The sequence below is a fragment of the Monopterus albus genome, unplaced genomic scaffold (assembly GCF_001952655.1).
Source record: "Monopterus albus unplaced genomic scaffold, M_albus_1.0 scaffold23.1, whole genome shotgun sequence".
NCBI lineage: Eukaryota > Metazoa > Chordata > Actinopteri > Synbranchiformes > Synbranchidae > Monopterus > Monopterus albus.
In genome coordinates, this window is record NW_018127903.1 from 1,596,229 (window position 1) to 1,607,133 (window position 10,905).

Here is a 10,905-nt window from a genome sequence, read left to right on the forward strand (position 1 = left end):
CCCTATGCTGCATCTAAGACTCAGAAGTCCAAGATACAGTAGTTAACACTGGTTATACCTACCCTGAACCAGGGCTCTGTCTGCATAACAAGCAGTTTTCCTTGTGAATGATGGAAAATAAAGACCATGAAAAAACTTTACTTTACTGTGCAGTGAAACCAAGATAGTTATTAAAGGAGTGGAAAAATCCATTAAAACCTCTCAGTGATTGGCTTAAGGCAGAAAACCTATTATTTCACTTTTCAAAGACAATAAATCAGTGGTTGTTATGGGGACGTGTCAGCTGCAGTGACTTTCCAAACTCATAAGCTATATATTCAACACAAAGTTGGATACAACCGAACCCACATTTGGCTTTAAGATATGCAAACAATAAACTGATTTAGCAAAATAAAACATGACTTTACATTCCAAGATATGCCCCAATCCAATTTATAAGATATTCTATTATTCTCCATTTTGTACAGTAACGTTTACAAAATTTCTTGTATTCTCTGTTACCCCAAATTTCATTACAGCCTTCCATTAAATGAAAGATAATGTGATCTGTTGTTTCATTTACACCATGGTACAATACAAGGTCAGGAGCACATAAAAACACCAATTATAAGCCCTGAAATTAAAGCACATGTTAAAGAAGCAACTCTTAACATTTAAAACTCAGGAAAATAAGGCACGCCACAACACCCTTCCCATGGACTGTACTGGGAAAATATAAGAGCAGTAAAAGTCAGAGACAGAAAGAGATGTTGCGAGGAGGACAGAAGGATGGGACAAGGAATTATGTCATGGTCTGAAGATTCGTTCTGAGGTTGGATTTATAGAAATAGTGTCTGGCAGCATGTGTAGGGTCAGGCCCTGCAGGCCTGGAGCTTAAGCAGCCATCTTGGCAGCGATTCCTTTGGTGCAGTCTTCGGGGTGGGGGTTGCTTTACAAGGTACATCAGTCTGCTAGGACTGACCATTTCGGGGGGGCGGCTGTGGCTCAGGAGGTAGAGCGGGTCGTTTCCTAACCGGCGGATTAGCGGTTCGATTCCCGGCTTGTTTAGTCAACATGTCGAAGTGTCCTTGAGCAAGACACTGAACCCCCAATTGCTCCCGGTGATGTCACCGGTTTGGGAGTGCAAATGGGTGAATGGCCAAATAGTGTGAAAGCGCTTTGAGTGTGCTGTAAAAGCATAGAAAGGCGCTATACAAATATAAGACCATTTACCATTTCCTCTTTCCCACTGTTGCAGTAATACAACTTCTATTTTTCTTGCATACAGTTTATCTTGGATCAGAAAAATATCACTCAGTTGACAAGCAGTGTAAACATCCACGTAATTTGGAGCAGAAGTTATTACTTCCTGTAGTTATATTTACTATTAGGATGATGATACTCAGAAGGGAATTGGAAATCAAGGCATCACAAGGACAGAGAACTTCTTTCCCTTCCTTCCTCTTGTTGTGAATATTTTTGCAGTGTAAAAAAACAACCATTCAATCATGTTCAATAAACAAGGGAATTCAAATAATCATTGTTACGTATTTCACTCTCTCCTATTTCTTTGTCTCTGATTCTCTAGCTTACATATCACAGACATGGACACACACATATATATTTATAGTGCACCCCCCACTACAGGGCCTCCTACATGGGAAAAACAGGGAAGCCATGAAAGGTATGGTGTTGATCCAGTCGATAAGCTGACCAAATGGGTTAATTTATCAAGGAAAACCTTTGCTAAAATGTGATCTGTGTGTATGATGGAAAGCCTTCTGACAGCTCTATCCCATCCATGTCTCTGTGGTTCTTGGCATGGCTGCACTGCAGAAACCCTAGCAGTGTTATTACAGATCTTTAGTGGCCTACAACAGGACATTAGTTAAAACAAATATGTAAATCTGAGTAAGAGAGAGTCTAAATGATGTACGACGGATATAGTAAACATGTCCAGGAAAACAGAGGAGTGACCTTAACTGTCTTCATGCTGCAAGCCCAGTTAGATGTGATAAATTAAGAAAACCAGTGGCTGATCAGTGAGACAAAAAGGCAGTGCATAAAACCCATATGGAATAGGTTTTGCCTCTGTTCTGTACAAGCTGAAACCCAATACTTATATCAGATAAGAATGCTGTGCGGCGATAATAGCTGAATATTCATTTTAGTGCAAGCGGAAGACAAACATTCCCGTCCTTAATGACATCTCCTGGGAGGAAGTTCATTACACAAGGTTGTTACGCAACAAAACCCTGTCACTTTTAGAGGTCAGAGGAGGTTCACACTGCTAACATTAGCGCAAAACCCACTGGCAACTAGGTTTGTGACACTTGCTGCATTAAATAACTTTAAAAGAACTGGGATACAAGTAACATAGTTCTCCGGGTAGACATGCACAGACTTTACTATATTGGCCTACTTTGTGTCAGGCTGCACAATAGCATAATAAGAACACACTGAGACTTTATGTAGGAAAAGAAAAGGTATATCAGTATGTAAATCAAGCCAGTTATTCACAGTCAATAACTTATTAATGTCTTGCTGTTTGGTTCAATAAACAGTTAGTCTATTTTGGTTTTAACTGAGGAAACAGCATAAAAATTTTAAGTGGTTATTCAAGCTTTTAGAATTCCGTGGGTAATAAGCAATCATTTCTATGTTAACATTTATATTAAATGTTAACTTTTTTTTGACTGCCTGCAGGTAATGATTTTTCTTCTGCTTCTTTTGTCTATTTATTCCAGCAGGTGTTTATTCAGAGCAATTAATGTCTTATATTTGAAAAGGATGTGTTTTCTATTTGTGTTTATGTTCCCTGCGGTTGTAAATATGTGTTTGTGCATGCTACTGGATTTCATGGAGAACACATTGAGTGTCAAAACAGGGTTGGTCTATATGGAATAATATAAGAAAAAATGAGCAAGAAATTCAGATAATACTTGTCGAATCATCTCACACAGTAACAGGCAGGTGTACAGCGTGTATGTATTCCTGAAAGAAGGTGTGTGTGTGTGTGTGTGTTTCTGTGTGGGTCTCTGGGAGCACACTGTAGCTGTAGTTACGCACTGCACTGTGCACTGATTGATGGTTGCTGTCCATGCAGTCCTACATTTTTGACTGGATTGGAGTCATAGCACATGAGCAAACACAAGATGGAAGACTGTGGAACTCTCCACTACAAAGCATAGCAAGACTCTCTGCAGCACATACACACACTGCAGAGAAACACACTCTCACACACACACACCACACCCACAGATCCACTTCCCCACCTCCAGTGCTTGAAGATCTACCTGCCAGCTGCTGCCAGTCGCTGGGAAAGATGGGCTTTGTTGGTTTTGTGAAGCCCACCGACAAGACCCCCCTGGAGACTGCAGGTCTCCAGCAGCACAAGCCTCAGCCTTATCCACTTCGCCGCACAGGCAATCTGTTTTCTATATTACCAGCCTGTATCACTGTACTATGCACTATAGAACAGCAATTGAGCAGGAAATTAAGTTAGGGGATCGGTATTTGGCGAAGGAGAACGAGCTGGTGTGGTCTTCCCTCTCCACATACAAGGATCATTAAATATCACATGAGTTTCTTGATAAATTTCCTCTTCTCCTCTCTCTGCTGTTCCCATCAACTCACTCCCCTCTTCCTTCTCTTTCTTCTTTCATCTTTCAGTCTCTTTTCTTTCTTCCTCAATTTCCCTCTCATCATCTGCCCGCTTCTCTTTCGTCTTGCTGTATTTGTAGTGGGTATGAAACAAAACATCCTAATGGATGTTTGAACAGCTTGAGATGTGTCGGCCTGGGAAGTACCTCCCTGTGACAGGGAGCTCTGCCAGGGAATTGAGACCATTACAAGAGGAAAATAAGGGACATATTTCTTTCTTTTCCTCTTTGTTTCTTTCTTTTCCTCTCTCTGGGTCCGTTTCTGTAGTTCCCCCTTCTATCTGTCTATTTTCTCTCATTATACCTCTGCGCATACAACAGAGGAAAGAATCTATGCTCTTTATGGATTAGCAGATGTGTAGGAACTGGTATTTGCTGTGTCTTACCTCTCCTTCTCTCCCCCTGTCCTCCTCTGCCTTTCTCCTAGAGTTTTGTTTTCAAAGTGTGACTATGCAAATGTAAGAAGTTAGTGAGTGAAGGAAATTACAGTAAGAGCGAGAACAAGCTAGGCCAGTACATCACTATTCAAAACCGTAATATTTAAAGTACCTTCTACTGGAGTTATGGCAGTTCTGAAGAGACAAATGAATATTAGTGTGCACATGGACACACAACAAATTGTGTCTTACTATAATTGTGGGAACATTCATTGATACAATGCTTTCCCTAACCCCTTGCTCTAATCTCAACCATCATAGCTATGTCAAACCCAAATCCTTATCCTAACCCCAACATAAACCTAATTGTAACCTTAACCCTAAACCAAGTCTTGACCCTCAAAGCCCTATGAAGTTGTAAGGCTAAAATCTCCTCCTTATAACAATGGCATTGGAAAGAATGGTCTGCACAATGTAATAAAGACATGTGCACATACACACACATTTCTTTTTCCTGTGTGAATTCTCAGTTTTATTTTATAGCACAAAAATGACTTGTTATTTCTTTTATTAACTTCTTAATCATAAACCTCATTACCAAGCTAATAATTACCTTACATTTCAAATTACTTTTAGGTTAATTTTGGGTATTCAAATGCCCTAGATCTTAACTTAGTAATGAAATGTGCATTCATAGAGGACAATGATTGCATTGCTTCCTCTCCACACTTTTAGGATAATTTTATTTGGCATCTTTGAGTGGACCGCATCCTGTCCTCCTCCAGCTTCTCTCTTCCGTGTTTGTTTTGTTGCCCCAGGTTTGAGATCAAATCATCCTTTTACTTCATCAGTTGTTCTCCCTTCTCCTTATACACTGAATGACAAAGAGCACCCATGTGTCTTTATTGTTTTATTTTTTTATTCGCTACCGATGCTACTAAATATGGCAGCTCATTCCTTCTTCTCCACTTTATAACTAACTCAAGTTTTTCTTTGGCTTGGAATTCATTGCTCCAACATCTTTACACTTTTGTTGTAGCATTCCTGGCTTTCTCAACTTTTCTTTTCCGTTTTTGTGTGAGTCCTGTGTGCACGCAGCCCTGCAGTCTCATGCCCTTTTATGGGCACTGGTGAGGTGTTAACCTATGCTAATTAGGAATGATTGGCATGCGCTTTCACTTCACAAACACATGGCATTCATCAATATAAGAACAGGTGTGAACAATTTTGCGGTTTAAGAACGTGTTCATGAATCAGATGAAGGCTTTTCTTTGGATCCTTTGGATCGTAAGAACAACTTATGAACAAATTTAAGAAAACACTTAGGAAGATGATGGAGAATGAGATGCCATGTTACAGCACAGACTTGAAAGCATATATATATATATAAAACTGTGGAGGTAAATTTATGACCACCACTGGCCAAATAGAACACACGCAGCACACACAGTCTATGCAGTGGTCAGGTTAGTGGGAAGCAGTCAGAGAGATAAGGTGCCAAACAGGTCTAAATCCCTCCTGAAGCAGCCATGATGGACAGACAGGCCACCATTAACAATGTGGTAGCTTGTGAGAGCAGTAGCTGATGGAAAGATACCCTGGCATTTGCTGTGTTAAGAAGTGCCCCTTAAAGATTTCACACTTCCAATTTCTTTGAATTATCTGCCATCTCCAGGCTGTCACTCAGCCTGACAATCTCAGATTCTTGCTCAGTGAGGCACCGGGATGGTTATTGACAAAACAATCTGCCGCGATACAGCAAAGTCTGATAAAACATTAGTCAAACAACACGATGAACGCTAGACCCACCTCACATATGGATGTATAAATGGATGCTCACACTTTTTTTTCAGTTTTCCCTATAAAGAGATTTGTGTTCATCTGTAGTACAATAATGAACACAATATATTCAGTAGAGTTTTAGTACAATATAATGTTGTTCTCAGGATTGTCAAACATGGTGCTGGACTCACATGTGCCTGTGTATTTGTGCAATACCTTAAGTTACTGATTTGATGTGACTTCAAACTCTGTGACAACCTAACAGAATTTCCTCCATGTATCACTATTTGCTAGACTGTAGCATACGGAGCAGAATGGATTTGTTAAGGTTCACCTAAGGCTGTGATGACAGCCAGTGCTGTTTTGACATTGAACAGACTGCTTATCAGATCTTTACTGGTTTGATACGCTCGCTGCTCAGAACAGGCCATGATAGAAATATCACAACATACCCATTATCCTCAGCATTCAGTACATAGTGCACAGCCTGTGCTTTCTATGAATTATTGAAAGCAGACAGATTATGCTGCAAGGCTGGAAGTCTAGAGGCATGCTACAGATGCTGCTGAGCAAAACAGTAACATCAGAGGTGTGTTTTTGTTCCTTATTTTTGGTTAGAGAAGGGGTTTCTTAAGAGGTTTGAATCAGATGAGGGGGGTGGCCGTGTGGATAGGCGAATCAGTATGTGGACAAGAAAAAACAGTGGGTGGGGTTTGGACATGTGTGTATGCCTGTGCACGAGTGAGCATGTTGCAAAGGACTGGGGGCTGGGGGTGAAGGGCATAGTGTCAGGGCTTGTCTGACATGTGGCCTGGTGGGTTGGCTGGCTGGTTGCTTTGCTGTCTAGATGGCTGGTTGGGTGCAGCCCAGCTCAAGCCTGGCAACTCTCTCTCTCTCTCTCTCTCTCTCTGTGTGTATCTCTCTCTCCCTGGAGTAGGGGGCTGAGACATTAAGACAGGCGTTTTAATTAACAGTGCCACTCTTCCACCTGCTGCCCTCAATATGCTCCGGCCCAGGCAAGCTGTCTCTCATACCAATGACTCTCTTGGTCTCTTTTGGTCCATCTTTCCAATCTCTCTATCATTTCTCAACTCTCTTCTCTCCTTTCTCTCTCTTTATGTCCAATTTTTAAATCTCTTCCTCCAATAATCCAACTTGCTCCCCATTTTCTATCCCTCTTGCATCCCTCCACTGTTTGACCCTATTAAATGAAAGCTCATACCAATAGATAAGATGATTTCCATGAGGCTCATATGACAGAATTAGCCAATTTATATTTTGAACTTGGAAAGAATTAATTTCTACATGTGTCTTGTTCTACTGACCCCCCCTCACCTATCATACACATACACTTTCGTGCTCTCCAAATCTATCTGGTAATTCAGTTCTGCCCGACACTCATCAGGCTATTCATTAAGGCCTGATTGGAGATAGATATTTCTACTCCCTCATGACAGAATGGAGCTAGGGATCAAACTGGGGACATTACAGGATTTAGAAGAGCAAATGCAACACACAGCTGCTTTGTGTGTGTCTGAACACTTGGACAAGTCTGTGCGAATATTTACTCGTAAATGTTCATATTAACGTGTGTAAACCTGTGGTTGGTAGTTTAACAATCTAATTTAGTGTTGTGACTTCTATAGTTTAATCATTTAGATCATAAATTGAGAATTAATTCGAACAGAACGAAGCAACAAATGATCTACTTTTAGCACTCTACTGAAATTGTATTACACTTTTAATGGGGTTAATAATGGACAACATTAGAAACACAGGAAATGACTCTACAAAGTGTTGTATTACAAAGATTAATGTCCTCCTTTCAGAATTAAAGCCAGGTCTTGGAGATACAGTTAAAACTAACAAATGACCCAGCTCTAGCTCCATGATGGGGCCTCAGCCGTAGCCATACTACAGCAGGAAGACAGCAACTGGGGCCAATATATCAGCCAGGGGAGACAGGGAGCATTCATCTGCTGTGTGAGGAGAAGTGACTTTGAAGTTCTCTGCAGTGAGGTGAAAGAGCAGCTGCGGCCTCAACCTCTGCGTTGATGTAGCCGCACTACCCCTGGGAGAACTCTTAGTGAATGATGTGGATAGATGGGCACCGCAGCTAAAAGCACACACTCACATGTCCGTGTGAGGGCCAAGACGCACACCGAGGATTTCCAAATAGTCTATGCTAAGGCTGTGGAAATGTATGCTACATGCCAGCACATTCCCTGTGTCTGCATGTACTATGAACAAAAAAATTCATAGAACAGCAGGAAGAAAGTACTGCTAGATTCAGTAAATGTCTGTATTATGCTGTTTTGCACAAAGAGATTTCAGACATGAGCAGAGACTAACCGGTGAGCAGCAGGCTATGCCAACATCCTCCAGCAATGTCTCTTACTGGTAAGCTCGGTAGTGCCACTTCCTCTGGGAATAGGATGTTCTTTTTTATGTTCCCACATGCCCGTCCACAGCCCCACTGAAACAACCTGCCCCCACCTGCATGTCAAAGAAAACATTAATAATGTTTCCAATTTAAGAAAATAAGTAATGCTCAACAGATTATTTCTGTAAATAGTATATATAATATTTCAATGCAACATTCAAGACTTGTAACTTTGTCATGTCAAAATAAATGTAATACTGTACACTATGGTATTCTCATGTAATGTGATACTATCAGCTGATAGAAGATGCTTTGGCCCCTTTAAGGTTCCTCCATTAATTGTAAAGTGGAGCAGCAGCCGCTAACCCCCTGCAGCTCATTGTGTATGTCTCTCTCTAGCACACCTCTAGGAGCATGTTGTCCTTGTTGTGCTATGGCTGCATGGGGTGTCTGGTGATAAATTATGGATGCAACGCAAAAGCTGTAAAATTTGTTGTATCTTCTATTATCTTCATGTTAAAGGCCACAAAAGCTCTTCAGTGAAGTCAGCCATTAAGAAATGACAGGTATTGCTATCAGGCTTCTTTATAGCCTATTACCTGCAATGACAGCAGCTGCTGCTGCACCACTGTACGGCCTATCACATTATTTGCAGCTAAAGTCAGCTACTGTGTCATTTCGCCTCATTTTCTTGACAGTGCTATCATAAATCCATTGGGCTGCAGGGGAAACTGTCGACTACCTCGATTATCTTCATAGCCTGAATGAATTCTGAAATGTATGTAACAGGCAATGACTGTTATGGATCAGGAATCAGGGCCATATTCCCACTAACTCTCTCTCTCTCTCTCCTTCCTTGTCTTTCTCTCAGGTGATGTGCTGATCGAGGGCTTCAGGGCTCCGATATTCACATAAAATGGAGTAAAATAGGTGAACTCTGAATCAGTAATAGCTTCTAACTTCTAACTAATACTATTGTTTAGCTGATTTGTACTGGTGTGTTTTTTGAAAAAACAGCCAACCATAGGGAGCATAGTAAAGACATAGCAATTATAAATGGCTGCATTTAAAAAAAAAGGCAAATATTTTAATCATTTATATAATGATCACATGGTGTGTACCATAGAAGGCCTGCACAGGGCATTACTGTACCTGTCAGTGCAAGACTGTGGTTTGCCCCACAGGTGACCTTTGACACGTGGCTCACAGACTCCACAAAGCGAGGAATGACCACATTTTCATTAGAACCACTGCCAATTTGTCCATAATCATTCTGCCTATAGGGAGAGGAGTAGAAACACATAATTACAAACTTGCAAGGATCATTTTCACACCCTTCTGTCCCATTTAAAACTTCATACGACACCTTTTCAAAGCATAAAAATATTGTACACCTTTCAATTTTGATAAAGAAAAATAAATAATCAAATCAAATTAACTATTGCAGTGAACAAGTTCCACTGGGGACTGTGGAACATATGCGTTTCCTCCCATTTCTATGAATCCTCTTTGTGGCAATAACGAGACACAGGCCTATCAGAAGTGAAACACCTCACTAACTAATTAGACTCTCAGGCTGCAGTCTGACAAAATAAAAAGAGAAAAGTGCTTGAAGGAAGACTTACTCTCCTTGCAATTTGCATCTGCCACTTTTTACTGCATCTGTTCCAAGTGCCATTCAACGTTCTCGTCCTCCTTTTGTTGAGAAGTGTTGAGCCCCAACTATTTAAGCTCACCTCCTACCTACCCAAAGCTTTGTTCCTGCTCCTCTGCAGACCAGTAATGAGCCAACCACCACAAAACCACTAGGAAATTAATGACTCATTACGGACAGGGCCTAGACTGCCTCACAGCCTCTTCTCCATCGCTCAACCCCACATGCCCACATGTAATCCTCTCTCTCTCTCTCTCCCTCTTTCTCTATCTTACTCTCATCCCTTCAGCCCATACAGAAAGACCCGAACACCTCCCTGTCAATTAGAGCCTATTACAGAGCTCCCATGCTAGCAGGGCAAAGAAAGAGGGCCTTCACAGCTCAAGAGTGCATGCAGGAGAGATTGGGAGAGTTGAATGAGGAGCCTTAAGGTGCTCCTTTCACACTCTTGCCCTTATCCATTATGCCAGTCTGTGGAGCCTCCTAGGAGAAACGTGCAGCCCCCAAAAGACTTGGGGATGAAAATAAGACGAGAGAGGGATTCTTGGTCACACCTTTCCTATTTTTTTTCCAACTCCACTGTCAAATTATATCATAACTAGTCCTTTAGGGAAGCAACATGGTCACTGTGCTCCTCTTTTAAATGGAGTGTTAAAAAAAGGTGGGGAGATCTGGTATGGTATGTATTAATCATACCATCTGTGTCTGTATTCATAAATGGACAGACTGAAACCGTTATTAACAAAATAAAGCAAGTAGTGGACAAGCACCTACACATGAAAATTCATGTGCTTATCGATTTCTTTCAGTTTCACTCCCCTTTAACACTGCATTCCCCCAGGCAATACCTACTTATTCATGGGACTGTTGGTCTTTGTTCAGAGCAAGAAAATACTGTTCTACATTGCCAGCATTTTAGAATATTTTTTCTTTTTTGTCCTTGATAGGATATGTATCAGCTTTTCACTCTAGCACGCTATGCTCATTGGCTTTTGAAGCTATGGTGCGTTTCAAGGCAATCCCTCTGAGAGTGAATGGGTGAGATCACATGGGTTTGAGGTGGTTTAG

The 10,905-nt window shown here is 41.2% G+C and overlaps 1 protein-coding gene across 1 annotated transcript in view; it reads right to left on the bottom strand.

The window, feature by feature from the left end:
• The window catches only part of LOC109957026 (ultraviolet-B receptor UVR8-like), a 176,631-nt gene extending 166,583 nt beyond the window's left edge, over positions 1-10,048 (bottom strand). Inside the window, exons 1-3 of the mRNA XM_020594596.1 lie at positions 10,035-10,048; positions 9,336-9,460; positions 8,153-8,296 (exon numbers count right to left, since the gene is read on the bottom strand). Coding sequence (XP_020450252.1) covers positions 8,153-8,296; positions 9,336-9,460; positions 10,035-10,048 — 283 coding nt within the window. The remainder of the gene's footprint in view (positions 1-8,152; positions 8,297-9,335; positions 9,461-10,034) is intronic.
• Between the last annotated feature and the right edge of the window lie 857 nt (positions 10,049-10,905).